A 27,326-nucleotide genomic window follows, 5' to 3' on the forward strand; every position below is an offset into this window, starting at 1 on the left:
AGACACTGAGTGAGCACCAGCCCCTCAGAGCAAGAGGTTTGCAAGTACCATGAGTGCAGTAAATCTGAAAAATAGGTTTTATTTTTTAAACCAGTGGTATCACGACATCTTCTCTGGCATAACCAATTACAGCAAAGTTCATGGATAGAACCCAAAGAGCAGATCTCTTCTTGCAAGTGCGTCCTGTTGAGGCTGCACTGCAGGCAAGGGAGTGCATCCCACATGGGCTGCCTCCAAGGACAAGCTCTGGATGGAACATTCCCACTCACACACACACAGACACACACACACACACACACACAATGTCTAGATTGGGTTTTAAAATCATTTAGCAATATCTGCACAAAATCACACTGTAGCATCTACACATAAAACGGCAGATTAAAAATAATCTTGCTGTAGGTTTAGAGTGTATCTACATTTTCATTTGGATACCTGGACTGCTGGTCCAGCAGAAAAGGGAGGGGATTACGTCTTGATTTTGTTGGGCTGAGGAGAGTTTTATCCCAGAGCATGACGTAACTGCTCTCTTCACCTCACCTCACACCTTTATTAAGTGTTTGACCTGAAGAGATCACTGGAAAGTAGCCTATGAAGAATCAATTGTCCCATCCCTTTGTGCAGCCTCTCCAAACACGGGGTAAAAGCACTACTGACAATTCCTCTCCGTCCCATAGGTAACAAGAGTACGAAATACTGCAAAAGCCTTTCTCCTCACATACACAACTACACTATCCACACATAAATGTCTAAAACCATCTCCTTTAAATCCTAAAGCTGGGCTCCTGAGCTCCCCAGGTGCAGCACATGCACATGCTGGGAAACCTCCCTCCTACGGGTCTCTACCTCTGGGTGTTTCACTCATGCAGACTCCTATAAAATTCAAAGTATCCGAACTACGTTTGCATTCAAACAAACTCCCTTTTTCGTGTTTCCTCAGGCAGAGACCAACCTGCTCAAAAACAGCCAAGCAGCTCTTACCCAAGAGGGTAAAAAAAACACAACCTCTAGTAAATGTTAGGTTTTTATATATAAATATTTATATTTATAGATATAGACAGCAAAAGGGAGATTGTGGATTTATGCATGCTTATTTCTTTGCTTTGGATTCCAATATTTCTAAAAACATCTTGTCAGGAAATAACTTAAGTTGTGGCACAAGATGACATAGCTGGTTCTTTGAACATTTTACATTTGATCTTGCGAGAAACCCTTCATCCCAACCTCTCTTCCTCTGAAACCAGAAGGTCAGAACAAACTAAAAGGTGCATGTGTCTATGCCGTATGTTTTCTCCTTTCCTCCTCAGAGCCTCCAGTATGGCAGGTATTTCACAATGAGCTGCAACACATGAGGAAGGATGCTGTGATTTCATGGCGCTGGCTGAGGTACTCGGTGTTCACCGATGGTTTAACTGCCCCACTGCCATCCCCGAGAAGTAATGAGAAAAATCAAGCAGCTCTACATGCACAGACAGCAACGACATGCAAAACCACCCCACCTTGTAAGGAGCAAAATACACCAACGTGCGGCTAGCAAGAATCTTCTCCAGCCCCTGTCTCCTGGGGATTAATGCTGGGAAGCCTCAGAATGAGAGGAGGGCAAGAGGGAAAGATACAGGAACACTCAATCCAGGGGTAGAGGCTGCTGCCTCGGAAAGTTATTTCCTGATAACACAGAGTTCATGCCTGACTACCTGGGAGCCTTCCCCCCCAAAATCCAGCAGGTCAGATTTCAACTCTAGACTTCCTTTCCCCTCTCCCCCCATTCATTTAAGGCACAAACATATTTACAAGTTCAAACAAAACCTTTTCATGATCCATGAACTGGACATGAGAAGGCCTGTACATTCTACTGTACCAGGAAGACCTGGACATCAGCCATCTGGCATTGAGCAAGGACATCCCTCAACGCCATCTGCAGTCCTGAAGGAAACAGAGGACTCTCTAAGCCTATAAACCAACTTTCACTCTTTTGAGGTTACTCAGTTGTAGAAGAATTGATAAATGGCAATGATTGTAACCAAACTTAACATCACCTTCCCCACCTTGCCCCAGCAGTGCAAACTGTTTGTGCACTGTTACTCTGGCAGGACTAATGCGCGGGCACAACAGGTTCTTCAGAGGCTTGCTCCAGGCTGGACACAGAATACAAGAGAGCATGCAGCATGTTTACATAGACTCAGCTTCTTCCCTCCCCCTCCCACCCCCCCAGTTCAACACACACAAAACCCCTCCACCAAGGAGAATATTGTGACGAGGCACTTGAATGATAGTTGGAGAGTCCCTACGAAAAGGCCTTCCCCTCACAGTGAAGTGGGATGAGCAGAAGAGAGCAGTTTCTCAGGACTCCATCTCCTCTTGGTCAAGTGGTGGTGGCACAAAGCTGATGACTTCATCGTAAGTCAGGCCTGATGGGAAAAGTGTGACAGGAACTTAACAGGCAGTACTAAAGACACTCCTCGTGCAAGAAAACCTGCAATAATCTTAGAGGGTCCAACACTATTTTAAACAAATAACATGGTTTAATTAAGAAAGGGAATGGTTCCTCCATTCTCAGGCACTACCATGCACAACAGAAGATACTTCCAGAGCATCAAGGAGGTGTCAGTAAGTTTGAATATATGGAAGACATGAGCAACTATGTCACCTACATGTTTGCATGCTTACGGTAGTTATTAGCTACCAGAGACCATGCTCTTTACATGCACAGCATGTAACAGCTTCACTCAGAACAAAGAGGACACCTGTAGTTTTAGCTGTTTCTTTTGTGCCTCAACTCCCACAGCTCACCGGGGAATCTGGCTCCCCTCCTGCCCCCCAACTCACTTTTCCATTCCTCAATCTCAAGTTCTCTGCTTTCAAAGGACTGGTCATAGGGGTCTGCCACTGGTTCATCATCCGGGTCGTGATATTGAGCAAAGTAGGCATGAGCCAGTGCTTCTGCTGCAGTAATTCGTTTGTCCGTATCCAGCACCAGCATCTTCTCTAGCAAGTCCACAGCTGGGAGAGCACCACAACAGGAAAGAAAGGATTACGCAGTGAGCTGTACAACACTGCTCCCTGAAGCATAAGGTTGTCAGAAGAATTATTTTTTGAGGAATCTGTAGTTTCTGAGGACCCACCCACCATCCACAATCTCTTCCTCCTATACCTGCAGCCCACACGTGCTTTGTAAACTCTGGAAATGGGGCATAGTCCTGTTCTGAACTACTTCTGAAGTCAAAACTGCACTTAGGGGAGTCAGTGTGTCCCAAGACCCTCTATAGCTGCAGCCTCCAAAAGAGCATAGCATCTGAGAAGCTCCTTACCTAGTGGATTGGCGCCAATAAACACGTTTTCAAAGTTCATTTTTGGCATGTAAGACAAAGACTGAATGTAGTTTCTTGCCTGTGGAAATAAATGCTCTGTTGAAGCATAATACAATCCAGCCACCAAGACAAAGTACACCTCAGTCATCCTGAAGCACTGATTATGGTTGGTCTCCTTGCTCTGCCTTCTCTTTACTCAGTCTGGTACTTACTAGCCCATTAGCAACTTCCCAACTAAAAGCCACTCAAGACAGCAGAGGAAGAGCTGAGAAGACTCAGGGTTCATGCAAGACTCGAAAGCAAAGAGGTGCTGCTCAGAGTCCCAGTGAGGCTGTGTGCAGCACAGTGCCAGTTGGGAAGCTGCACATTATGGCACACGACACAAAACCCATTCGCATCCAAGGCTCTCCCCAGTCTCTGAAGCGTGTGTCTGAGTATGTACAGTCTTCATTTAGTATAAAAGTCTTGCTGCAGAGCAGGTAGGGAATTGCCCACCCCATGCCACATGCGAGCACATCACTTCCAGAAGCAGCCCTGCCCTGCAAACCCCCCTCATGTGCTCAGATCTCACCTCGTGGCTGGGCATCCTGTTAATGAGATATGCAGGGGGTGTCCCCGTCAGACGCATGATCTGCTGAAGCTGGTTAATATCTTAAGTGCCTAGTCAAGGGCTTTGTTAAAAACAGTGCAAAAACCATTTTAAACACCAAACAGCTACATACAAAGCATCTCTTCTGCAAACCACAAGGCAAAAGCCATCAGCCATCAGCAGGGCCCACTGATTTCTTCATAGACTCATGAAAAGTTTAGTAATTGCACCAGGGAACACTTAAACCAACGAGGAATTACTGATCAGTTGGTAACAGTGTTAGAACAGAAAGTATTTCTGCCCACCAGCAATAGCTTTAATTACAACATGGCTGCCTTGACATTTCTCAGGAGTTTTAAGCCACCATAGTAGATGTTTCCTTTGGCTAAAGCTGCTTGTCAGAGACTTCCCTGGGCTGCTGCATTTACATCCAGCCTCAAGGAAATGAACAAGAATTAAAACAGAAACAACTGTACCCCCTGCACTGGTTACCAGCTTTTTTTCTTGCTGTTCAGAAAGGACTTAAGTTCCTTGGGATGCAAAGTGGCATTGGCTCACAATCGACACCTCCTTCTAAACAGCTTTGAATGCACTTTAAGATGTGGGTGAGGTGACAGAAGGCAATAAATGCAAAATTAGCAAACCATTAGCATTGCATAAGACAGAGTTAGCTGATGGCAGTGAACCAAGAGGAAGAGTAAGTAATGCAACAGGAAAACACAACTGGTTAGTGACACACTAAAGCCCTCAATAGTTTTGCTGTCTCCATACAATGGAGAGAAATAGTAGTAACAGTACCACAGAATCAGAGAAACCCAGGTTGGAAGGAACCTCAAGGAGGTCCAACCTTTCTAATTAAAGCATGACCTAGACTAGGTATTACTTTACTGCATTTATTTCTAAGCAGACTCTTGATTTGGACCTGGCTAATAGCCAGGTGCAATGTTAAATAAAAAGACCGACTTCAACCTTATGTATGCAAATTAATCTTGTGCTTGACCTAGTGAACATTTAAGCTTATCTCTCTAATCCCTAGCACTTCCTATACCCTTAGGTCAGTTCACAGGGCGACCAGCTCCAACCCCTCCAAGGGCAGAACATCCCAAGGTTCATTCTATTGGTCTGATACTCAGCAAGTTACCAACAGATTCCAACTTGCACATATCTGCCTTTATCAACTGCAATTCAAGGCTAACCTCACATTTTGCATTTACTGTCATTGTTAGGTGAAAAAGAACATAAGGTGCTGTACAAAATAAGCTCATCATCACCCTCCACCATGCTGATCCTCTGTTATATATCAGAAACAGCAGATTGACTCACTCCACTACACTGGTAGTTACCTCTACGCAAGCTCATTGCGCACTGTGCACTCACTTTTTAATCCGTGCTGTTATGACATGGATTACAGATTAGTTAGAGCAGCTCTTGCTCTAACTTTTATGTACTTCACCTTCAGAAACAGGTAAAAATAAATGCCATTTAATAGTGTCTCTGCACAAGTTTCAGATGGCCACAATATCGAAATGGCTGAAAATAGAGGCCCCCATTTAAAAAGGGAACGGCAGAAAGCTTTTCACTATTACCCTGCCAGGAGGGCCTCACACACAGCAATACTCTTTAAATACATAGCACAATAAGATATATTCTCAGTAGACTGTGTGCCATGGAACTAGCTGCCAGATAAAAGCACCTAAGGCTTCTAGGCTACAAAACCAAAGACTGTGGCAGCAGCATTTTAGACTTAATCATACTACAGAAGGGACTGTGTGTTCAGAGGATAACACATTTGCCCCTGTTGAGAAAGAGCCCTGGGTAGGCAACCTGGAGAAATAGTAATTAAGATGACCCTCAAGCTCTCAGCTGTGAAAAATACTTCCCTAGCAGCACCTGAGCATACAATACATCATGAAGTATAAACCCACAAACTGAAAGAAACATCACAAGGCAGTAAAATGAGACTACAGGAGGAAATCATACCACAGACAGAGGTAAGAGGAATAAAGATCAGATACACACAGCAGAAGAACTCAAAGCCATCGAAGAGCAAAGAATGATAAAGAAATTAAGGAAAAATAGCAAATAAACCCCAACACATACTACAGGTAAGACTACAGGAGGGCAACGCACAAACTGGGGACTTCCGAAAGGGCAGATATTACAATCAAAGTGTAAACTCACAGACTCTGAGGAGATTTTCTTCAAAAGCTCAGGCCCTGGGGTTCCAACGAGTCTCAAAATGAGCTTCAACTGATCAATATCTAATGATGGACCATAAAGGAAAATGCTGGGACAAATCAAAATGAAAAGCGCAATGTTATCAGCCTGTTGAAAGTTAGTTCCTGCCAAGGCCTCAACTGAGAAGCTGTTTTAAGCAAACTGCATTCATTGAATACCCCTTATAACACAGCTCAGTCTGTACCCAGACAGATGGAACAACTTGCCTACAAGCAAACCACATGCATTGGATCAGCCACTGCATCCTTCACTACCACAGAGCAGGAGCCAAAGTTGCTGCTCCACTGGCAAAGGACCAGTTCACATGCCCGCTGTGCCCGCTCAGGCCCCGCACCACAGTACAAGCAGTCAACAGGATTAGGCTGTGTTAGTGACAGATGAAGTGAAGCAGGCGACTCACAAGGGTAAGAGCTGGTATTAACAAGAGTCAAGGCCTTCTGTAAATGCCTTCCAAAGTAATTCAGCCACTTCTAAAACTTAGAAAGTAAGAAAACAACTGGAGCCTGCTCGTGACCTGCAGTGTTGCTCCGCCAGAAGATGGGGCTCACATTTAAAGTCTCTCCACAGAAAGCTCTCAGGACATCGCACTGCAGAGGCACAGAATGTGTTACCCACATATCCATCCAAGCTACCCTCTCTGACAAGACCTAAGTGCCAAAATGTACACTTAAGGGAAAAATCCACTAAAGACACTGGTTTATTTCTAAACCTCACAGTAAGGAGACACAAGGTGTCTTTGATAAACCATTACAAGAATAATCTCCCTTCCTCTCTGAATTATTCTTCATGCTGCCCTTCAAAACCTACTAGTGATTTCAGACTATGTGTGTAATGTTTACATTTGCCCTTAAAATCGTATCAAACCAGTCCCATATTTTCCTTTCCACAGAAGTAGTCTATTCACTAATCTACTCACTAGACTGGCCTACTCACTATACAATGTTTCTTCCAAGATCAATCCCTTCCTCATGTTTTAACACACAGTTACAATTCCTTGTTAGAGTATGTTGAGTACTGCAAGAACTTCAAAACCCGTCTTCTGTTCCATAAGCAAGCCTGCAATACTGGCAAACTCTGTATGAAAGGAATCACAAAGACTTTGCTAAAACCTTTATCTTTTAATGTAAACTCTGGTCTAAAGCTCATTGAAAGCTTTACACGACATGAATTAAAAGCCCTGGAAATAGTACTTTGTCAGAACAGCTGAACTAACTTCTCAAGTTGCCCGGCCAGCTCCCACCTACTTAGACACTCGAAACCTAAGAGTAAATCCAATGCATCTAGTTGGATTTAGCTTAGCTGCTGCATTGCCAACTCTTAATTGTCAATGCTTAAAATGAAATCAGTATCCACTGGTGAGTTAGCAGAGGGTGCTAGCCCAACCCCAGTTAGGATAGCATCTAAGCCAGCTGTTCTTCAGGGCCATTTCAAACAGCCCTTAACACAGAATCATAGATTCTTTCAATCATTTTTGTGCAAGAAGCCCTTGTGCAAATTTCAGGCTGCTGCTGCTGTGCCTCAGAAGCCACATGCCATACCTATATTTAAATGCTTTTAAAACCGTGTGCACCAGGTGTGCCAGCAATATTGCTGACACCTCTTTTCCCAGGAAAAGTGCTACTGGAAGATCCTTGTGCAATATGCTTCAGTGGCTTCTCAGATAAGCAAGAGAAAACACAGAACATGGATTCTCTTGTATGGATGTTTCATCCTCCTTGCACACTGTGAAACAGTTCCATAACTAATGAAGCAAGTCTCATGTGCTGCAGGCACAGCAAAGCCAACCCCTGCTTCTCTTCTTAGGCTCCTTCTATAACCTGCTGAACTGCAGCATTCATTAACTACATGCCTTACCACATCCCAGAGTCACAGAACCAACTAGGCTGGAAAAGACCTTCAAGATCATCAGAGAAATGAACCATAAACAATTAAAAGACAGGAAAAAGACTTAGTAAATACAAAGCAAAAGAAAATACAAGCCAGAAACAAACATGTGCATGGAGAAGAAAAGCCCAGCATGCAAACCCAAAGTGTCATCAGCAAGGCACCCCCAGTGAGGCTCAGTGATTCCAAATTTCAGAGAAGAACCTGCCATCACCAGCAGGCACTGCAGGGCTTTGAGAGCTTACCCAGGCAAAGCTACGTTCTGTTTTAGCTGCCACCACAAGCAGGAGCGAGACGTATCAGAAGAACATGTAATGTCAGATTGGTTAGTTATCAGGGAAGTTTCACACTACTGAAAAAAATAGTCATAAAAATGCTTTTCAGAATTTAAAGGGAATACCATCAATTTAAAACATACAGAAAATTGGATAAACTAGTACAAAACATTCATGATACTAGTTGTATTTTATGCAAGTCAACTTTCCTACTTTTTTTTCTATGAAACTACATTACAACAGTTGTAAAAACATTCAGAATATACATGGTTAACAAAAACTGATCCTGACACAAGACCAGCATGATAATACCCCAAAAAGGCCCCTAGCCAGGCCTCACATGAAAAGCCTGAAGGAGACTGATTTTCATTACCTCCACTTTTTTGTCTCTGACTTGTGTTTCCCACAATCTTGTTGGCCTTCTCCACCTCCTGGCAGAGATCTGACCCGTATTAGATATCCAGCTTTCACCCAAGTATTTCCACCCCTAGATCACAACAGGAACAATTCAAATAGTTTACATTCAGTCTGAAGTCCTGCAGAGCAGAGCCACATTAATCACAGGACTTCTTCTAAGTGTATCTACAATTGTTTCTTTAAGTCAATGACAGCCATAGTCAGAATCTCTACAGATTAGGTCCTTCACAACTTCAAACTAAATTCAGTGTTAAGTTTATCAGTGGCACAACCATCACAGAAGAGCACCATCTCAGAATACAACTTAATTACTTACCAGATTAACTTTACAGCCTGCCTGTACAATATATGCATCTCCAGGCCATATAAAGAACTATCTGATATCCTGGAAATAACATTACACCATTTCTGCTAAATCCCTGGTGAAAGGGCCCAATGTTTCAACCAAGAGAATCATCTGAACAGAAGGACTCGGGGGTGTTGGTTGATGAGAAACTTAACATGAGCGGGCTTCAGTGTGCACTCGCAGCCCAGAAAGCCAACTGCATCCTGGGCTGCATCAAAAGGAGTGTGACCAGCAGGTCGAAGGAGGTGATCCTGCCCCTCTACTCTGCTCTTGTGAGACCTCACTTGGAGTGTTGTGTGCAGTTCTGGTGTCCTCAACATAAGAAGCACATGGAGCTGTTGAAGCAAGTCCAGAGGATGGCTACAAGGATGGTAGTGGCCTGGAGCACCTCCCGTATGAAGAAAGGCTGAGAAAGTTGGGGCTGTTCAGCCTGGAGGAGCTGTGTGGAGACCTCAGAGCAGCCTTCCAGTATCTGAGTGGGGCCTACAGGGATGCTGGAGGTAGATTCTTCACTAGGGACTGTAACAATAGGACAACGGGGAATGGGTTTAAACTTAAACATGGGAAGTTTAGGTTAGATAAAAGGAAGAAGTGTTTTACTGTGAGGGTGGTGAGGCACTGAAACAGGTTGCCCAAGGATGTTATGAATGCTCCATCCCTGGCAGTGTTCAAGGACAGGTTAGACAGAGTCTTGGGTGACATTTGTGTGGTGTCCCTGCCCATGACAGGGGGGTTGGAACTAGATGATCTTAAGGTCCTTCCTAACCCTAATTATTCTATGATTCTATGATCATCATCCTGAGAAAGCTCCACCTATTCTGTCACTATGTATGTCATTTTAGAATTTGAAGTTATAGAGTGAGAAAATTGTGTCTTAAGAACAAAGATCAAGAAGAATGTCAAATTTTCTGCTGTCAAACAGGAGCAGTTTCCAGCTTCCTGAACACACAGAATATAAACTCCCACTGCCTCCAACTGCAAAGTGAACTCCCTAGAACTGCAGTGGATTTGGATGTACTGTTATCCTCAGCTACCAGAGGCATATAATCAAGAGTGGTTTGGGTTGGATGGGACCTTTATGCTCCTCCAGCTCCAACCCCTGCCAGGGCAGGGACCCCTTCCACTGGAGCAGCTTGCTCCAAGCCCCTGTGTCCAACCTGGCCTTGAGCACTGCCAGGGATGGGGCAGCCACAGCTTCTCTGGGCACCCTGTGCCAGCGCCTCAGCACCCTCACAGGGAAGTTCTGCCTTAGAGCTCAGCTCAGTCTCCCCTCGGGCAGGTTCAAGCCATTCCCCTTGGCCTGTCCCTACAGGCCCTTGTGCCAAGCCCCTCTCCAGGTTTCTTGTAGCCCCTTTAAGGCACTGGAACTGCTCTCAGGTCTCCCCTTAAGAAGCCTTCTCTTTTCCAGGCTTAACAAGCCCAGCTCTTTCAGACTGGCTCCAAAGCAGAACTGCTCCAGCCCTCAGAGCATCTTTATGTATGATTAATGGTAAAATAGACCCTGAATTAAGCACATTAATTGCAAAGTCAGTTAGGCAGCAATTGCACAGTGACACTGCAGGAGTAGCACAGGCCTCAGCAAGTCTGTGGGTACAAAGAAACTGTTAAGAGCCCAGAAGCACCCAACAGGATCTACATCGGGAAAATTCCTAAAACTTTCTCCCAAAATCATGCATGTATAAAGACTTAAAAAGCCTTCTGAGGGAGAAGCTACAACCATTTGTAATGTTACTTCTACTTGCTGTCTTTAGATATGAAGAAAACTGAAGTGTAAAGTGACAGCGTGGGACCTTTCCAGATACTTGGCTAAGAGTTACACGCACAAACAGAACTCATAACCACCAACCCTGCTCCCCTTATAGTCCTAACCTCATGATAAATGGCACTTATGTTACCTGAAGTCTGGAACCTACATACAAAGGCTGTAAGAACTATAGTACTACAAAATTTTATCTATGATGGGAAAGGATCATGCCTTATTTTTCTTAAAATCTAACCAACTCAGAGCAGAAAGCGCATTTAATTCAAAAGTTTTATTACCATCTGTAAAAGAAATTGAGCGTTTCAGGTAAAGAATCGCAAGTATCTGCTGGAAGATACAAATTAGTAAAGTATCTTAATATCCAAAGCAAAAAATGTAGATCCTAACAGTAAACTTTAGTTTGCATTGTGGATATTATTTGTTATAATCTGGAGAGAGATTATGAGATGGAGACAGGCACAAGAGAAGAAAAAAAGATCAAGCTAAAGCACAATGAAAAGGGAGGTGAAACCTGTCAAAATTGGAAAGAAAACCTCTCCCCCCATGAAAGAGTTTTGGAACTGAGATGCTTTCCACAAGTAACCTAGTGAACAGGAGGCCAGCACTTCCAACACTAGTTTGTTGGGCTTTTTTTCCACCAAATGCTAACATATCTCAATTAACATGTATAAATAGTAATTAATAAGTTAAAATAAACAACATGGGGTTGAAAGCATTGCTAAAAGGTGGGCAATGTTATTTCCTCTGGCAAACAAAGTCCAATTTCTTGGCAAAGAAAAACCTTGCTGGCAGTTAAGTTATCCCAATATGTGCCTGAAGGAACAGAAGCTGGAAGGTAACAGCTTGATTCAGGTCTTAGCTCTAATTTCATGGGGGAAAATCTGACCAACTCTCCTAAAGTGTTCTCTCAAATCTGCTCAAGTGTCCTGTCCTGCCCAGCCCACTTCAGTGCAGCACTTCTGAAACGCTGTTATTAGAGGCTGATCTTTCATGTTGATATAAAGGTACAGTGAAAGTGAAAGAAGGCTCACAATCTGGTAACACTCAAGAATGGAAGTGGAACCTAAATGTTTCAGAGCAATATGGCATGAGATACTTGGCACTAAAGCATCTGCAAAGGGGCTGCTTTCACAGCATTTCACCACGACACAGAGAAAGGCCAGAAGGTATACTTCATTTTCCCTAGAAACCTCAAGTGTGACAGGATTCTTAGCAGCCAGCCTACTCTATGCAGTTATTTTCTACAAAGTCAAAGAGCAACGAGTTTAAATGAACTTAAAGAAAGGTACCTCCCAGAAACAAACATGGGGGTAGTTCTGGTATGCTAACAGACAATAAAGAGGAATAGAATTGCCTTCTTGCACAGTGATTGTTTTGTGTGCAGCAAAATCATGAAGTCACCTCATCAGACTGTGAGTAAAAGAAGCCATTAATTTAAGAACAGGATAAAAACACCCCACAAGCAAACCCAGAACTTTTACTGTGAAGCTCACTAAAGTGAAGATTCCAACAAATACATTACTTTCAAAGGATACGGTCTGTTCCAGGGAACAACGTTCTTCCAGTCAACAGTTCAGCCATAATGCATCCCACTGACCAAATATCAACTGAACAAAATAAAACACAGAACAATGTAACGCAGAAGACAAGAGTCTCAATAGAATCACCCTGTCCAAAAAGTATGAACAGTTTTATCCTTAAATGAGCTTATGACATTGAAAGGACCTGAGATACAGTACAAGGTAACTGACTCTGCTCAGTAACTGCGTCATACCAGATGCATCCAGATAACAGAAGTCAAGATCAGGCACATTTTGCTTCCAGAGTGTAACATGTTGAACACCAAAGAGCTGGGCAGGAAACTGCACAATCAGAGAGGAAGGAACCCATTCAGGACAACCCTGAGGAATGAATTTGCATATGGCCCAAGGGAAATTCTACCCAAACCACCACCGGCTATTATGCTACAGATGCAAGAGAGGTCCACATACATGAAAGGGGAAAAGAGAAAAGCATCAAAAACAGTGGAGTATGAAAGGCATATTATTTGCTCTCCTGCACAAGAACTATTCTCAGCCTTTGCTTTTCCTCTCAGTGCCTGATCTAGAAGCATTGTACGGAAGCACAGTGTGCTGCTGAGAAGATACTGGAAACTGTGAGGAAGATATAATTGTGAATGAGCTGCTGAGAAGAAAAGAGAGGAAAGGAAGGGAGATTTATACTTCACAGCATTTCTTCACACTTTAACTCGAGATACTTTTCAGTGCATTTCCAGTAGCTTCCTAGAAACACACCTTCTCCTCATCCAGATACATTTCATTCACTTTAAAAACCACCACGGTAAGACAGTATTTTGCTGATTGTGATTTTGAAGGTTTGAGTTTAAAGAAGTTTTATGAATGCTATCACAGTGATTCTGAACTTACTAAGGTTCAGTAGACTGTGGTTCCAATACACATTCCATGCCTTCCTTCTTTTAATTACCCTCACTGAAACGTAATTCCCATGACTCCCAACTTAGGTGATCAAATGTAAAGCAGCACTTGTAAAGGATAACCTCTTTTATTCCACAATTCAGGAACTGAAAAGCCTTGTGTTAGTTAACTGTGTTACCTGTCTGGTTGTAATGCATCCAGTTCAGCATGATCTCGGGGGCCCTGTACCACCGGGTAGCCACGTACCCAGTCATCTCATCATCCGTGTGTCGTGCCAAGCCAAAATCCAGGATCTACAGAATGGAAGAGACATCCACCAACTGCTGCAGTGGAACAACTCAAACTAGGTAGAGCAATTAGCTAGGCAGTTATTGGATTGGGTGGAGGAGAGGTGGCGCAGCTGCAAAAGCAGATGATGAAGCACATTTCATAAGCTGTTAAAAGACACCAGAACAGCCTAAGACTCAACACGCTGAATTTTGTATGGATACCATGTCTCTAAACCAACTAAACTCAAACCAAATCGTTAACTCTCATTGAAAACACAGAAACGGATACAGGAAAACATCCTTACAGCTCGGAAGGACATTAGTACTTTGGGCCACAAAAATATTTCTGCAGGAATTACTTTGTCCCTTTAGTTCCAAACGACATCCACGTGGCATTCACTCAAATCCCAGTCAACCCAACCAGAGCTTGTGATCACACTACCTTTAGCTCACAGTCTTCATTTACAGCCAGGTTACTAGGTTTTAAATCCTAAAAAATGAAACATTGACATTAACAGTGGTATATACGCTGTTTCACAAGTCTAAAGTACATTAAAATGCAAATGCAGAGAGAAAACAGATTCTAACTGGTTGTAAATATCAACTCTTCATACTCGGGAAATTACTTTATCCCATAGCCTGTGTCACATCTAAGTGAAAACACATAAAAGATTATTGCAACACTAGTGCTGCAGATGTGTATTTAAATAGAGAAGCTATTTCACAAAGATATAAGGCAAACATCTGCACAAACACAAACTAAGGATCTTCACAACCACCTCCCACATTTAACCTTTTGACTGGTTAACCCAAATAATTCTTGGCAAATTTCTTCTTTTTTCTATAGGTGCTGCATTGTAAGATTCTGTGCTACAATTTTAAAGCCCTTGGTTCAGTACAGGATAAATACTCACCCTGTGTATTATGTCAGCTGAATGGATGTACTGTAAAACAAGATGACAAGTTTTATGTAACAGTCCAAGCAGCCTCCTTCATGTTTCTTCACTAGACAATTATTGTCCTACCCCATCCCTCCCAACTCAAACACTGCAGCTTGTCTGCAGGAGGAACCGAGTGTGTGTCTATGGGCAGTGTCTCACCCTGCCTCTCCTCAGGATCACCCAGGGCAATGCCACCCTGGGGGGAACACCACAACTAAACAAAACTGAAGAAATGGAAGTTTCACAGTCAGAGCAGATGAGAGGGCAGCTCACTCCATCATCTTTCAGACTCTGCCTATAGGTATGTGTAAAAATATTTTCTTAAATGATAACTAACTTTACTATTAGAGCTCCAAAGAGGTATGAGTGAAAGAGTAGTAAAAGGTTATCCCATGATATGTTAGGAAAGTTACAGAACTCCCACAATGTACTGATATGAATCTCTGAAAAAAAAATAACACTCATCGTGAACATCCACCTCCCACTGATGAGCTACCGACATTCAGGAAAGACAGGGACAAGTACCTTCAGTCCCCGAAGAATCTGGTATATGAGGAACTGCACATGGTCATCAGTGAGTTTTTGGCATTTCACAATGTTGTTCAGATCTGCTCCCATCAGGTGTGTCACCAAGTACCTAGGAATAAAAGAAACAGGCTATGAAGCAATCTGTTCTCCTGGATTAGAATAAGAACTCTCTATGAGGTGCCAGCAGCAGGGCTGACTGTTCCAAAGCATGTTGCTGAATGAAACATGGATCATGACACTAAATACAGTCATGAACTCTATGCATCAGGAGGCTGATTCCTACAGCACTGGTCAATAAAACACAAGTGAGCAAGTCTGATGGGTCCAGTAGTTTAGGATGCTCCAGGATCTTTTGCGTTGGAATTCAGAACTGCTCAAGAATGGTGGCACATGAATTAAGGTGGCAAATACTTGTGTAATCATCTGGGACCTGATGAAATCCATTTGCAGGTCCTGAAGGAGCTGGCAAATGGAATTGCTAAGCCACTGCCCATTACATTTGAAAAATCATGGCAGTCAGGTGAAGTTCCCAATGACTGGAAAAAGGGTAATATAACCCCCATTTTCAAGAAGGGGAAAATGGATGACCGAGGAATTACAGACCAGTCAGTCTCATCTCTGTGCCTGCTAAGGCACATGAAAAACAACGAGGTGCTTGGTGCCAGCCAGAATGGCTTCACTAAGGGGAAATCCTGCCTGACCAATCTGGTGGCCTTCTATGATGGGGCTACGGAACTGATAGACAGGGGTACAGCAGTTAATGTCATCTCTCTGGACTTGTGCAAAGCATTCGACACTGTCCCACACGACATCCTTGTCTCTAAATTGGAGAGACATCAATTTGATGGATGGACCATTCCGTGGATAAAGAACTGGCTGGATGGCCACACACAAAGAGTTGTGGTCAATGGCTCAATGTCCGGCTGGAGACCAGTAACAAGTGGTGTCCCTCAGGGATCGGTGTTGCAACCGGTCTTGTTCAACACCTTTGTCGCTGACAGGGACAGTGGGATTGAGTGTGCCCTCAGCAAGTTTGCTGATGACACCAAGCTGTGTGGTTCGGTTGATACGCTGGAGGGAAGGAATGCCATCCAGAGGGACCTTGACACGCTTGTGAGGTGGGCTGATGCCAGCCTCATGAAGTTCAACCCTGCCAAGTGCAAGGTCCTACAGCTGGGTCGGAGCAATCCCAGGCACAGCTACAGGCTGGGCAGAGAAGAGATTCAGAGCAGCCCTGCGGAGAAGGACTTGGGGGTGTTGATCGATGAGAAAATGAACATGAGCCGGCTTCAGTGTGCACTTGCAGCCCAGAAAGCAACCGTATCCTGGGCTGCATCAAAAGGAGCGTGACCAGCAGGTCGAAGGAGGTGATCCTGCCCCTCGTGAGACCTCACCTGGAGTATTGCGTGCAGTTCTGGTGTCCTCAGCATAAAAAGGACATGGAACTGTTGGAACAAGTCCAGAGGAGAGCCACAAGACTGATCAGGGGACTGGAGCATCTCCCGTATGAAGATCGGCTGAGAAAGCTGGGGCTGTTCAGCCTGAAGAAGAGAAGGCTGCGTGGAGATCTCAGAGCAGCCTTCCAGTATCTGAAGGGGGCCTATAAGGATGCTGGGGAGGGACTCTTCATTAGGGACTGTAGTGATAGGACAATGGGTAACAGGTTAAAACAGGGGAAACAGACTGGATATAAGGAAGAAGTTCTTTACTGTGGGGGTGGTGAGGAACTGGAATGCGGTGCCCAAGGAAGTTGTGAATGCTTCATCCCTGGTAGTGTTCAAGGAAAGACTGGACAAAGACTGGACAAAGCCTTGGGTGACATGGTTTAGTGTGAGCTGTCCCTGCCCATGGCAGGGGGGTTGGAACTGGATGATCTTAAGGTCCTTTCCTACCCAAACCATTCTATGATTCTACCTGGGAAAAGCAAGGAAGACACGAAAAATGTTTTGTTGCAGTTTTCAAAGAAGTTACCTACACATCATTGAATTCTTCTAGAGACTTGGCAGGAGTGAACACATCCAACAAGCCAATCACCTAGAAAGAAAACAGTACAGTGAAAAAGCTGGGAAATACATTCATAGTATAATATGATACAGTTACCAAGATCCTTTGTGGAACAGATGCCACTTATTCCAGTAGCTGTTTCATTTCCAACTACATGAATTATTCAGATATAGACACATTAGTATTTATACAAGATCAGAAGCAAATGTTCAATTCTTGCATAAAAGAATAGTTCAGGTTAAAAATATACAGCTGTCTTTTCACACCACCTACCCACTTAAAGCATCAAATGGGAGCTGTAACTAAAGGCAGGTGTAAACAGTGGTTGAAATTAACTTACTTCAAAAAGCATCTGAACTTTTGTTCAGGAAATAAATGGATGAGAAAACAACAAAAATAAACCACCAGACAAAACTGCCTACTTCCTGCTCAGTTCTTAGTTACACTGTTGACTCCATACTAAAATCAGAACTAGGAGAGTATTACGAGAGCATCCATCAGGGACCGCAGTGATAGGACAAGGGGTGATGGGTTCAAAACGGGATGTTCAGGTTAGATATCAGGCACAAGTTCTTCCCTATGAGGGTGCTGAGGCTTGGAGCAAGCTGCTCCAGTGGAAGGTGTCCCTGCCCGTGGCAGGGGTTGGAACTGGATGATCTTAAAACTCCTTTCTAACCCAAACAAGTCTGGGATTCTATGATTTGTTTCACTTGTCCTAAAGTAATGGGTAGAAAAATTCAAGGATCCATAACACAAGCAATGAGTAATGACAACTACAATGGAAAAGTCAGGAAAACAGCCACGCAATGAGCACACAATTTTCACAACACAGCTGACAGCTGTGACAGTATCACTCGTATTTTCTGCCAAAAGAGCAGCTATACCTTTCAATATATACCTAACCTGCTGTATCAGAGAGGAAAAGGATATGCTTGTGTTAGTCGGTGGGAAAGAACTCTACCTTATTATCCCATAATTGTCTTCCAGATCTAGCATTAGGTTGATCAACTTTATTCTATTTTTCACTGAAATGTGCTTTTAAACCTTATTTTCCTCATCTTAATAGCAAGTATTATTCTATGAATATATGAGCTGAAGAGACAGATTCTCTTCATCTACCTCTAAAACCCCACTGCACCTTCCAGATTTGCCTCTGGGGTCTGTACCATGTAAAACAAAGCCGTTTACTTCCAAACTGAGACCAGTCAAGACACCAGCAGTGATGATCCTGCCTGAACCAGCTCTGAACATCTCTGCATCTGCAGGATTTTTAAATCACAAGCTAGATAAACTTCCCAGAGACAGATGACAGCACGATAAACTGATAATAAATATTTCTATATACAAACAACTTCCTTTTATCACTCACTCCTAAAGCTACATAGGCTCTTAGCAACACTAATCCAAAAATATTAATGTATGTCAGACACGGAACTGCTGTAGCACCAGTCATAATATCACTTTCATTGCTTAATCTTATTATCTTAGACAAAATGGATTATATGCTGGTTGGTTGGTGGGTTTTTTTTTTTGTATAGATAGATATTAAAAGCTTTCATCAACTATGAGAAAAGGTGCAGAATAATTCTAGGAGGTGGATATTAAGCAAGATCAAATGCTACCTCTGCTGTTGAGACATGGGTATCACACACAGGCCCTGAGGAAGAGCTGTTGACAATAGTGAGAATACGCATTAAAACTTCCAATTATGTCAGTCACACTAAAAATGCCAACAAGATTTAGGGGTAATAAGCTGCCGACTGCAGTGCTCTGAAGCCACAACATACAGCCACCATTGCCTCAAGAGATCTGAACAGACCATTCAAGGAGAACCTGCCAATGAAATCAGGCTAGTTTGGCTTTCTGTGCTAGATAAAGGTCCTGGGCTTGCTCAGCTTGCTTCCAAAACAGTATTTCCTTTCTGCTAAGCTGGAGTTTGCTCAGACAAAAGAAATCAAGAACCTTCATTTCCTTTTGAATCCTGACAGCTCTACAGAGGGCAGGTTATGAAACTATTTGCTCCAAACAGCATGCAAAATAAATGTGACAGTATGTTAATGACTCAAACGCACAGCACTGGTCAACCGTTTTCCACACCAAACTGGGGTTATACCAAAACACAGTTTAATACACTAGTCACATCCTATTTGGTTTCCCTATTGATGACTTAAGCGGCTGGCTCATATGAAAAGCCATCCAATTTTCACCCTTCCTTTTACCTATAGAAATAGTGATCATCTACTCCACATCCTCCTGACACAGGCAAGCCAAACCAAGTATCACTTGTGTCCCAAAACTTAAAGACAGCATGTACCTGCTAAGCAGCAATTTCCAGATCATTCTAGGAAATACTAAGGGATTTTTTTTTCTGCAAGATTGGTTATGTATTTATTGGGTTTGGGTTTTTCTTTTTATCTACATGCTTTTCCACAGCTATCCCTGGACCACTAAAAGCCTTGTATTTAGCATTAGGAGAAAAGCACAGAATCATACAACGGTTTGGGTACCCTACCTTTTAATGGGTACCCTACCAAACCATAGAAGGGTTTGGGTACCCTACCTTTTAATGGGTAGGGACGCCTCACAGTAGACCAATATCCAAACACCCAATCCCAATGGATGCTCTCTGGACAGTCCAACTTCAGGCCACCTTTTCATACTTCTCTTTTACTCCTTCAACTTACATTTTCATGTTTCATGTGCTTAAGCAGCCGCAGCTCTCGGTAGGTCCTCTTGGCATGGATGATAGACTGAAATGGTCGGGACAGCTTCTTTACAGCCACACGCAACCCTGTTTTTGTGTCAAAGGCAGAGCTATGACAAAGAGAAATCAAATTAGCAAAATGATTTTTTAATAAATACCTTCAAATCCACATTTGGCAACTCCAGACAGCAGCTACATAGGACACTAAACCACAGTCAACAGCATTTCTTCATCCCTGCAATGAAACTAACTTCTAGAGATCCTGGTCCACAATCCATGCCCCCACCCCAAATCCCCACATATTGACACAACTGTTGGTTTCTACAGCAAATGTGTAAAAGATGAGTCTTGTTCACACAGTAAAGGGAAACGTTGTTAAATATTAACTGTATTCCTAAACGCATTTTCATAGACCACACTGCTTCACAAAATGCTGTGCTCAAAATACTTTTATGATTTAAAGTCCATATAAAAATCCAAGGTCTGTGCCTAATAAAATCAACTATGATGGTTAATCACACTTGAAGCTGACATCACATTTCTTTGGTAAATCACATCTAAAATTCAAGTCCTGTTACCAAAAACATGTATACTAACAAATCATATTTAGCTGTACATGACCAAAGCTTGTCCCTTTAGCAGAAACTTTGCATATATAAATAATATTTCTTATTAGAATCCACAAAGACTAACTCCATCTGATCTGGTAATTTTACATATATATATACTTGCTATTTTGTATTGTAAAACCATCTTTTGAACTTAAGTGCTTATACAACTTCTTTATAATGTTCAGAAGCAGAAGCCTAATACATTTGAAACAAAAATATCACACATTAAGAATTATGTTAAATTCCTGATATGTTGCATAAAATTTTCCTGAGCATAGGGCTTATATCTGAGGAACTAAAGAACTGTAAAGCTATTTAGCTCTGAACCAAATCACTCCTCTTTTGTCTCTTTTTTGACTTTCTTACCTAAAATAGCTCTAGTTTATCAAAAAAGAAGGAGAAGAAGAAAGAGACGATGTGAAATCCAGGTCATACAATACAAGGTAACAAACAAGGGGAAAGCATGGACTGGAGAAAGTCAGAGAAGGACAATACTTGTTTATTTTCCTGCTGCAGTTTGATTTAGGCAAACTCCCAACTCCATTTCAAAGTGAGCAAGCACTAGTTCTTGATAAGCACAGAACCACAGAATCAACTAGATTGGAAAATCCCTCTAAGATAAATGTGCGTAGCAGCTCAGCTAACAGAAAGTTCAAACCCAATCACAAGAGTAGTCCCAGAACAAACTCACAAACGTATATTCCTCCTCCCCACCCCCCATGTAGTTGTCATCTATTTTTAAAGCAACTAACTGGAATTAACTTGCAAAGACAATCCTTATCTCAGAGCTGCTCAGTTTCCATGGAGCTTGCTAGATGAGGTTTATCAGAAACAGAAAAAGAAGTTTGTTTCTACCAACAGCAATCTCCCCCCACCAGATCTTGCAAGAGAGTGGGAAAACCCACTGGGCAGTCAGGAGGAAGAGCATCTCCTCCTCTCTCTGTAAAGGGGCACATGCACACACTGAGTGGGAAGAGCTACACAGCAGATCACAGGATCACCAAGGATATGCCCACTACTGACTGCCCCAGATCATGCCCATTACTGACCATTTCCACTCACCAGATCCCCTCATTTGGCTTGGATGAACAAAAGCAGGTATTAAGGATTCACTTTTTAACACTGTTTTCAAACCAGCAAGTTTTCACACCTCACTAGAATATTGGTATTCAGGTTTTTTTGAAGTAAATCGTTTTGCAATATACAAACATCCCTAATTCAGGCTGTAATTATATTACAGTATTTTAATGATAAGGTGGTTTCTAGGATTTAGAGCAAAAATAAGGTTAGTCATCATAACACATTGTTGGGAATTAATCAGGTATCTTTAGCAGCTTTCAAATGTTTTGAGTACACAGGCAGCATACACCAGTACCTCTTTCACCTTGAAAAGAAGGGGATCCCCTTCATATTAACCATCTTCACAGCTACACAGTCAGATCCCTCTCTCACTTTCCACCAGGTTGTCTTTAAAGCAGAATTGAGAGCCACTAACATCAGCTATTTCAGAGTCCAAAGGAAATTCAATTTCATCTTTTTAATGAAATTTTGGGGGCCGTATCAAGTCATCATTCCCCTGCAGATGTACAACCTCCAACGAGAAATGCAATCAGCAGTACTGAGAAACCATTTAACCAACATAATGCACAAGCCCAGGAAAGAAAATTTTCTATTACTGCATATTTACAACCTAGAGCTACTCTTGAAGTCAGAAGAACCCTAAGTTCAGGCATACTTGAGGCCTAAAGACTTTTTTTCCCTGCAGGTAAAGGCATGCTGAATAATTTTCTGCAGATACACATAACTGCCTTATGGTTTTCACAGGTAGAACACAGAGCCACAGAAGAGCTGTCAGGCTGGAGAAGGGTTTAAAGAACATTAAGCTGACTTTCATCACAGCCTTAAAACAGCTGCATTACACTGATGGTGTTTCAGCTAAAAAAAGCCCAGATAGGAAAAAAAATGCATGAGCCACAGTTTTAAATCCTTTTTAAAACAAGATCAGCAGAAATTCTGCATTTATCATGGGGTTTTTTAACTTCTTACATGGTATTGTGCTATGGCACGGAAGCTGCATCCACCTCACCCTAAGCAAGCTAAAAGTATCATTCTGAGCTAACTTGAACTGAATCCAGAACAGAAGAGCTAGAAGAAAACGGCTATTTTAGAGAATATATCCACTGGTTCAACATCTAACTTCTAAATGTTACTTCTGTAACATTTGAAGCTGTCTGGGGAATTAAAGTACACACAAAATTAAAGAAAGCAATTTATTTAAACATTTGATAATCAGAATGTTAATTTTTGTGCAGACTTTTACCAAAAAGCATGCTGCTTACCACCAGCACCTATGCCAATACCCAAGGGAACTGAACCTTTCTGGTGGTACCTTTGGAATTTATCTATGCACCTCTAGTTATAGGCAGAAAAGCCCCACTTGGCAGCTTATCATGAACACCTGTTGCTGCAGAGTTCAGTCTGCATGTGCGTGTCAGTCGCTTGCCCTCACAAAACAGTATAAAAAAGTTGTCTCATTCTCCTCTACTTTGGTGGCTGCTGCTTCTCAGAAAGTTGCAATAAAAACCTCTGTAGGACAGATGTGCTCACACTGATGTCATTTCTTGCCTTCACTTTTAGAGCTCCTCACCTGTGGAATTCCCCCCTCCCGTGTTCTGCTAATCTGACCTGTAAGGCTGCTTCATCCTACTCACTTTTATATCCTCTTCATATCACTCCTCACGTATCTACCACACCTTACTGGAGCAGCCAGCACCTGTACCTCTGAGTGCATACGTACTCTGGAGGCACCTGAACACTTTTGATAAGGGATTAGTAAGCTTAAAGTAAAAGCGCATTAGTAAAAAGAAACTGAAAGTCCATGGAGGAGCAACAAAGATGAACTTCAGGTGGTTACTTCATTTAATTTTCATTCTGAGGAACAGCTGAGGGAACTGGGGTAGTTTAGTCTGGAGAAGGCTCAAGGGGGGACCCTACTGCTCTCTACAAGTGCCTGACAGGAGGTTGTAGTCAGGTACGGGTTGGTCTCCTCTCAAAGTAAAAAGTGACAGGACAAGAGGAAAAAGCCTAAAGCTCTGCCAGGGGAGGTTTAGACTGGAGATTAGGAACAATTCCTTTCCCAAAGGGTGCTCAGGCATTGGAACAGGCTGCCCAGGGCAGGGCAGGGCTGGAGTCACTGGCCCTGCAAGTGTTCACATACCATGTAGCCGAGGCCTTCAGTGCCATGGGTTAGTGATGGCCTTGGCAGTGGTGGGGAACAGTTGGACTGGATGAGTTTAAAGGTCTTTCCCCGCCTGGTTGATTCTGTGATTACTCTGGAGCCTAATGTTTTAAAATTTCTTAAACCCATAATGTTTCTCTGTTAGTTTAAAAACAGGGAAATTATCTCAGTATCTTTGTAATCTCCAGGAAATCCAGTCAGTGTTGGCACAACTATGGGTCAAAATGGGGGGAAGTTACAGGTTTTGGAAGGGCCACAAAACTTGACAGTCTACAAACAAGCATTCTCTACACCCCTCTCCTCACATGGAGTATTACAAGATGGTATGTCAGGAACCCACATGTCTTTTAGTGTAGACCTGGTTACAAAAATCTTCTTCATGCAAGAGACTATGTTATATGAATATACAAAACTGTTGCAAGAATAAATGAAATAGCATTTCACACAACATATGTCACAGCGAATGTTACATGACTTAGTAATGATCAATCTGAGGACACATATCAGTATTTCTTGAAGGTTTAGAACTGAATCCCTACTTGCATCTCCACATACTTCCAGGTTTTTTTAAAAACAGATACTGAAAACCCCCCAAGTTAACCATTTGAATGTCATTTTTCTGATACTACACATAATACTTCAGAAAACACTGGGATATGTGCTCTAAGCATGTGCCTCCAGTGCTCATTTTCCTTCAGAAAGTGCTTCTCTCCACCCACCGACTGCAAAATAAAGTTGGGTTCTTGTGTTGGGGTGTTCTGAGTCACACTCAAATTAGACACTTGAAGCAGCCTACAGCATGTAGCTCCATAGTCTAAATGATTATCTGCTAGTTTAATTATTTCTTTTTTATTAATTCCCCCCTTCTACAAATTCATTTGTAAATGCCTCATCTTGACAACTAAATGAAACCCAGAACATTTTATTATGTTCTAATATAATAATACAGCAGGCATACATAGAAGTACGTTTAAACATTCAGTTTAAAGGTGGTTAAAACCCTGCAATTTACTATTCAAACACATAGGGACAACCTCAAAGTCTCAAATGAAACCAGGTAACTTACTACTGGGGAGAAAAATCTCCAAAGGGACAGAGAGCAGGACAAGTTGCCGCAGGAATATCCTAAATATATCATCATCTGCAGCTTAATAAAAGATATACAGATATATGCAAGGGGGTTTATTTAATTCTGACACCGTTTCCACGTCACCAGTCTTTCTGGACTATATCTTTTCTGAGACGTACTTTTAGAAGTTACAGAAAACCATTAACACAGAGTGTAAAGAGACCCGTGCCACATGACTGGAATCGCTTCCAACACCAAACTGTTTCATCTGCTCTGAACACAGTTGCACAATCTTTGAAAATTTTGACATAGCAAAACAGGAAATTCATGATGCAAAGCCTCCAGTTATTGGTTGTGAAAACAAACTTTGTAAGTATCAAAGGCACAATGGAGATCGGGAAAAGGAGGGGAATGAACTAGAAGGTGTAGGGACAACCTTCAAAATACAATGGACAAGGCAAGGCGCAAATTCAGTTCCTATTACATTTGGGGAGTGGTGTCATTCTGCGGCACTAACAGGGTATTTATCAGCTGTGGCAGAGAGGCCCAAACGTTATTTTCACCAAACGAAACCCCTCTATGTAAAAAAAACCTCAGAACTACATTGGATAGTCTTGCAACTTGGCTTGACCAGCCTTTTTTCGTCATGAAATACAAACATTTGCATACTTGAGGCATAGCAGCTTTAAGAAATGCATGTTACTTAAGCTGAACTTAACCTACTGCTATAAAATTGCTGGTAAGAACAGCTGAGAACCTGTTTTTTTTTTTTAAACTGCAGCACATGCAAAACAACCTTTTCTTTACTAGCAGACTGCAGCATGCATCCCTCCTTAGCATGGAACATGATAGTTATAATACAAATTTGCATGTTATGCCAAGAAATATGCATGCTTGCTCAAATCTAGCAGCAATCATGATGCACACAGATTTGAAAACTGAGATCACACCTAGATAGAGCCAAAGAATAAAAACATTTCCGATTTATACCGTGAACACGTTTGTACGACATGACTGCTGAAGTCCAGACATCAAACTGATTCAAATACAGCCCTGTCTTTAAGATTAAACGACGCATGCAATCCACTCACTTTATGTTTAACGATCCAACATACTTCTGCAGAGAAACTACATATTGTCAGTGCTGTGTTTCGCATGTGTAACCAGTCAGATGCTCTGCCTCTTAAACATTAAAAACGAAACTCTTCAAGCTCTCTGTATCTCTGCAGGTCTCAGACAAGGACTTTACTCTCCCAGGCAGTGCGTACTGCAGTAATTCTGTCATTCTATAGCAATAAAACGAGTTTTACTCTGTTGATGTACATTGCAAGAAAATGTCGATACTGGTAAACAAGGCAGGGATGCAAAACCAGCTCTCTTAACCCTCGACTTTCCCTGCCCATCAACAGATTAAAAATACAACTGCCTCAAATATAATGTATTCTTCAGGTCCAGAAAGGAACAGGGACAAGAGCTGCCAGGCCCTCAGCTCTGCAGAGGGACTTGCCAGTCTCCATCCCTCTCCACCCCCCACCTACGAACTGCAAGGAGGCTCGGTGGAATATGTCCATATGAGATCACTGGGGGGGGGGGGGGAAGGGTTGGGACACGATTATCTTCCCCTGCAAAAATGTTTTAGTGCCACCTGCCATGTGGTGCAATCCTCGCCGCATTCCAAAGACCAGACTGCGGCTTCCCGGCAGCACCGCTCCCAGATCGGGAGGAGAAGCGCTTCTTGCTGGTAAAAACCTTGCGGACTAATAGGAACCCGCGGAGGCCGAGCGAGCCCCCGCCGCATACACACACACACCCCACCACCCCCAGCTCCCCTCCCGGCACTCACCACACGGAACCGTAGGCCCCGGAGCCGACGGGGGAAAGGTTCTGGTAGCGCTCGGGCACCTCCCACACCGTCTTGTTCAGCTCCTGCCGGTAGAACTTGGGCCGCTCCTGAGACATCTCTGCTCCGAAGCCCTCCCCGCCCGGCCCGGCGGGAGGGGGAGGCTCTGCCCGCGGCTGCAGCACCACCACCACCCCCACCACCCCACCACTGCCGCCCCAGCCACCTCCTCCAGCACCAGCAGCAGCAGCAGCAGCAGCAGCAGCAGCAGCAACTTCTTCCTTCTTTCCTCTCCTCCTGTCCCCACCTCGCTTCTCCAGCGGGCGGGGGCGGCCCCGCAGCAGCACCGCCCGCCCCGCCGCCGTCCCCTCACGCCCGCTCGCTTGCGCCCCCTCGCCTCGCGCGGCCGGTTGCGCTCCCCGCTCCCGCCTTCCCCTCACCTCAGGGGCGGGCGCGGTGACAGCGGAGCGCCTGACACCGCCTTCCCCCGCCCCACTCGACCGGCTCCCTCCGTCCCTCCCCCAGACCAGCGAGGGGCGGGATAACCCCGGGAGGTGAGCTGAGGCAGGGCACTGCGGCGGGACGGAGCATGGAGCTCCCCGCAACTACTACCGCCGCGCCGCCCCGAGCAGCGCAACCCTGGCTGGGCAGGAGACACCGCCCGCCCCGACACACACACACAGGCCCCCCCTTTGGCGCGACAGCGGGGCGCAACTGCCCGTCACGACAACTCTCGCGAGAGCTGAGGCGCCCACAGCAGAGATGACCCAATATGGAACCAGCGCGGCGGCCTCTCGCGAGAACGGGGTGGAAGGCGTGGTCTATGCGGGAGCGTGGCCCAGGCGGAGGGGTGGGGCCTGGGGTAGAG

At 43.6% G+C, this 27,326-nt stretch overlaps 1 protein-coding gene across 2 annotated transcripts; it reads right to left on the reverse strand.

Moving 5' to 3' along the window:
• Positions 1 to 63: 63 nt before the first annotated feature.
• Positions 64 to 26,676, reverse strand: MAPK14 (mitogen-activated protein kinase 14). 2 transcript variants are annotated; one of them, XM_061349447.1, is made up of 12 exons: positions 26,462 to 26,676; positions 19,681 to 19,810; positions 16,968 to 17,026; positions 14,990 to 15,101; positions 14,438 to 14,467; positions 13,966 to 14,013; positions 13,433 to 13,547; positions 12,355 to 12,426; positions 3,880 to 3,959; positions 3,309 to 3,387; positions 2,827 to 3,000; positions 64 to 2,408 (listed from the first exon to the last, which is right to left on the reverse strand). In XM_061349447.1, the coding sequence occupies exons 1-12, from the start codon at positions 26,575 to 26,577 to the stop codon at positions 2,341 to 2,343; spliced, it is 1,083 nt and encodes a 360-aa protein (XP_061205431.1). In that variant the 5' UTR covers positions 26,578 to 26,676; the 3' UTR covers positions 64 to 2,340. The 2 variants fall into 2 exon arrangements, with proteins under 2 accessions (XP_061205431.1, XP_061205430.1); XM_061349446.1 differs by lacking the exon at positions 3,880 to 3,959 and adding an exon at positions 6,079 to 6,158.
• Between the last annotated feature and the right edge of the window lie 650 nt (positions 26,677 to 27,326).

Source organism: Neopsephotus bourkii, unplaced genomic scaffold (genome assembly GCF_033783945.1).
Source record: "Neopsephotus bourkii isolate Nb327-2 ecotype Australia unplaced genomic scaffold, CSIRO-AGI_Nbou_v1 NB_414, whole genome shotgun sequence".
Taxonomy (NCBI): Eukaryota; Metazoa; Chordata; class Aves; order Psittaciformes; family Psittacidae; genus Neopsephotus; species Neopsephotus bourkii.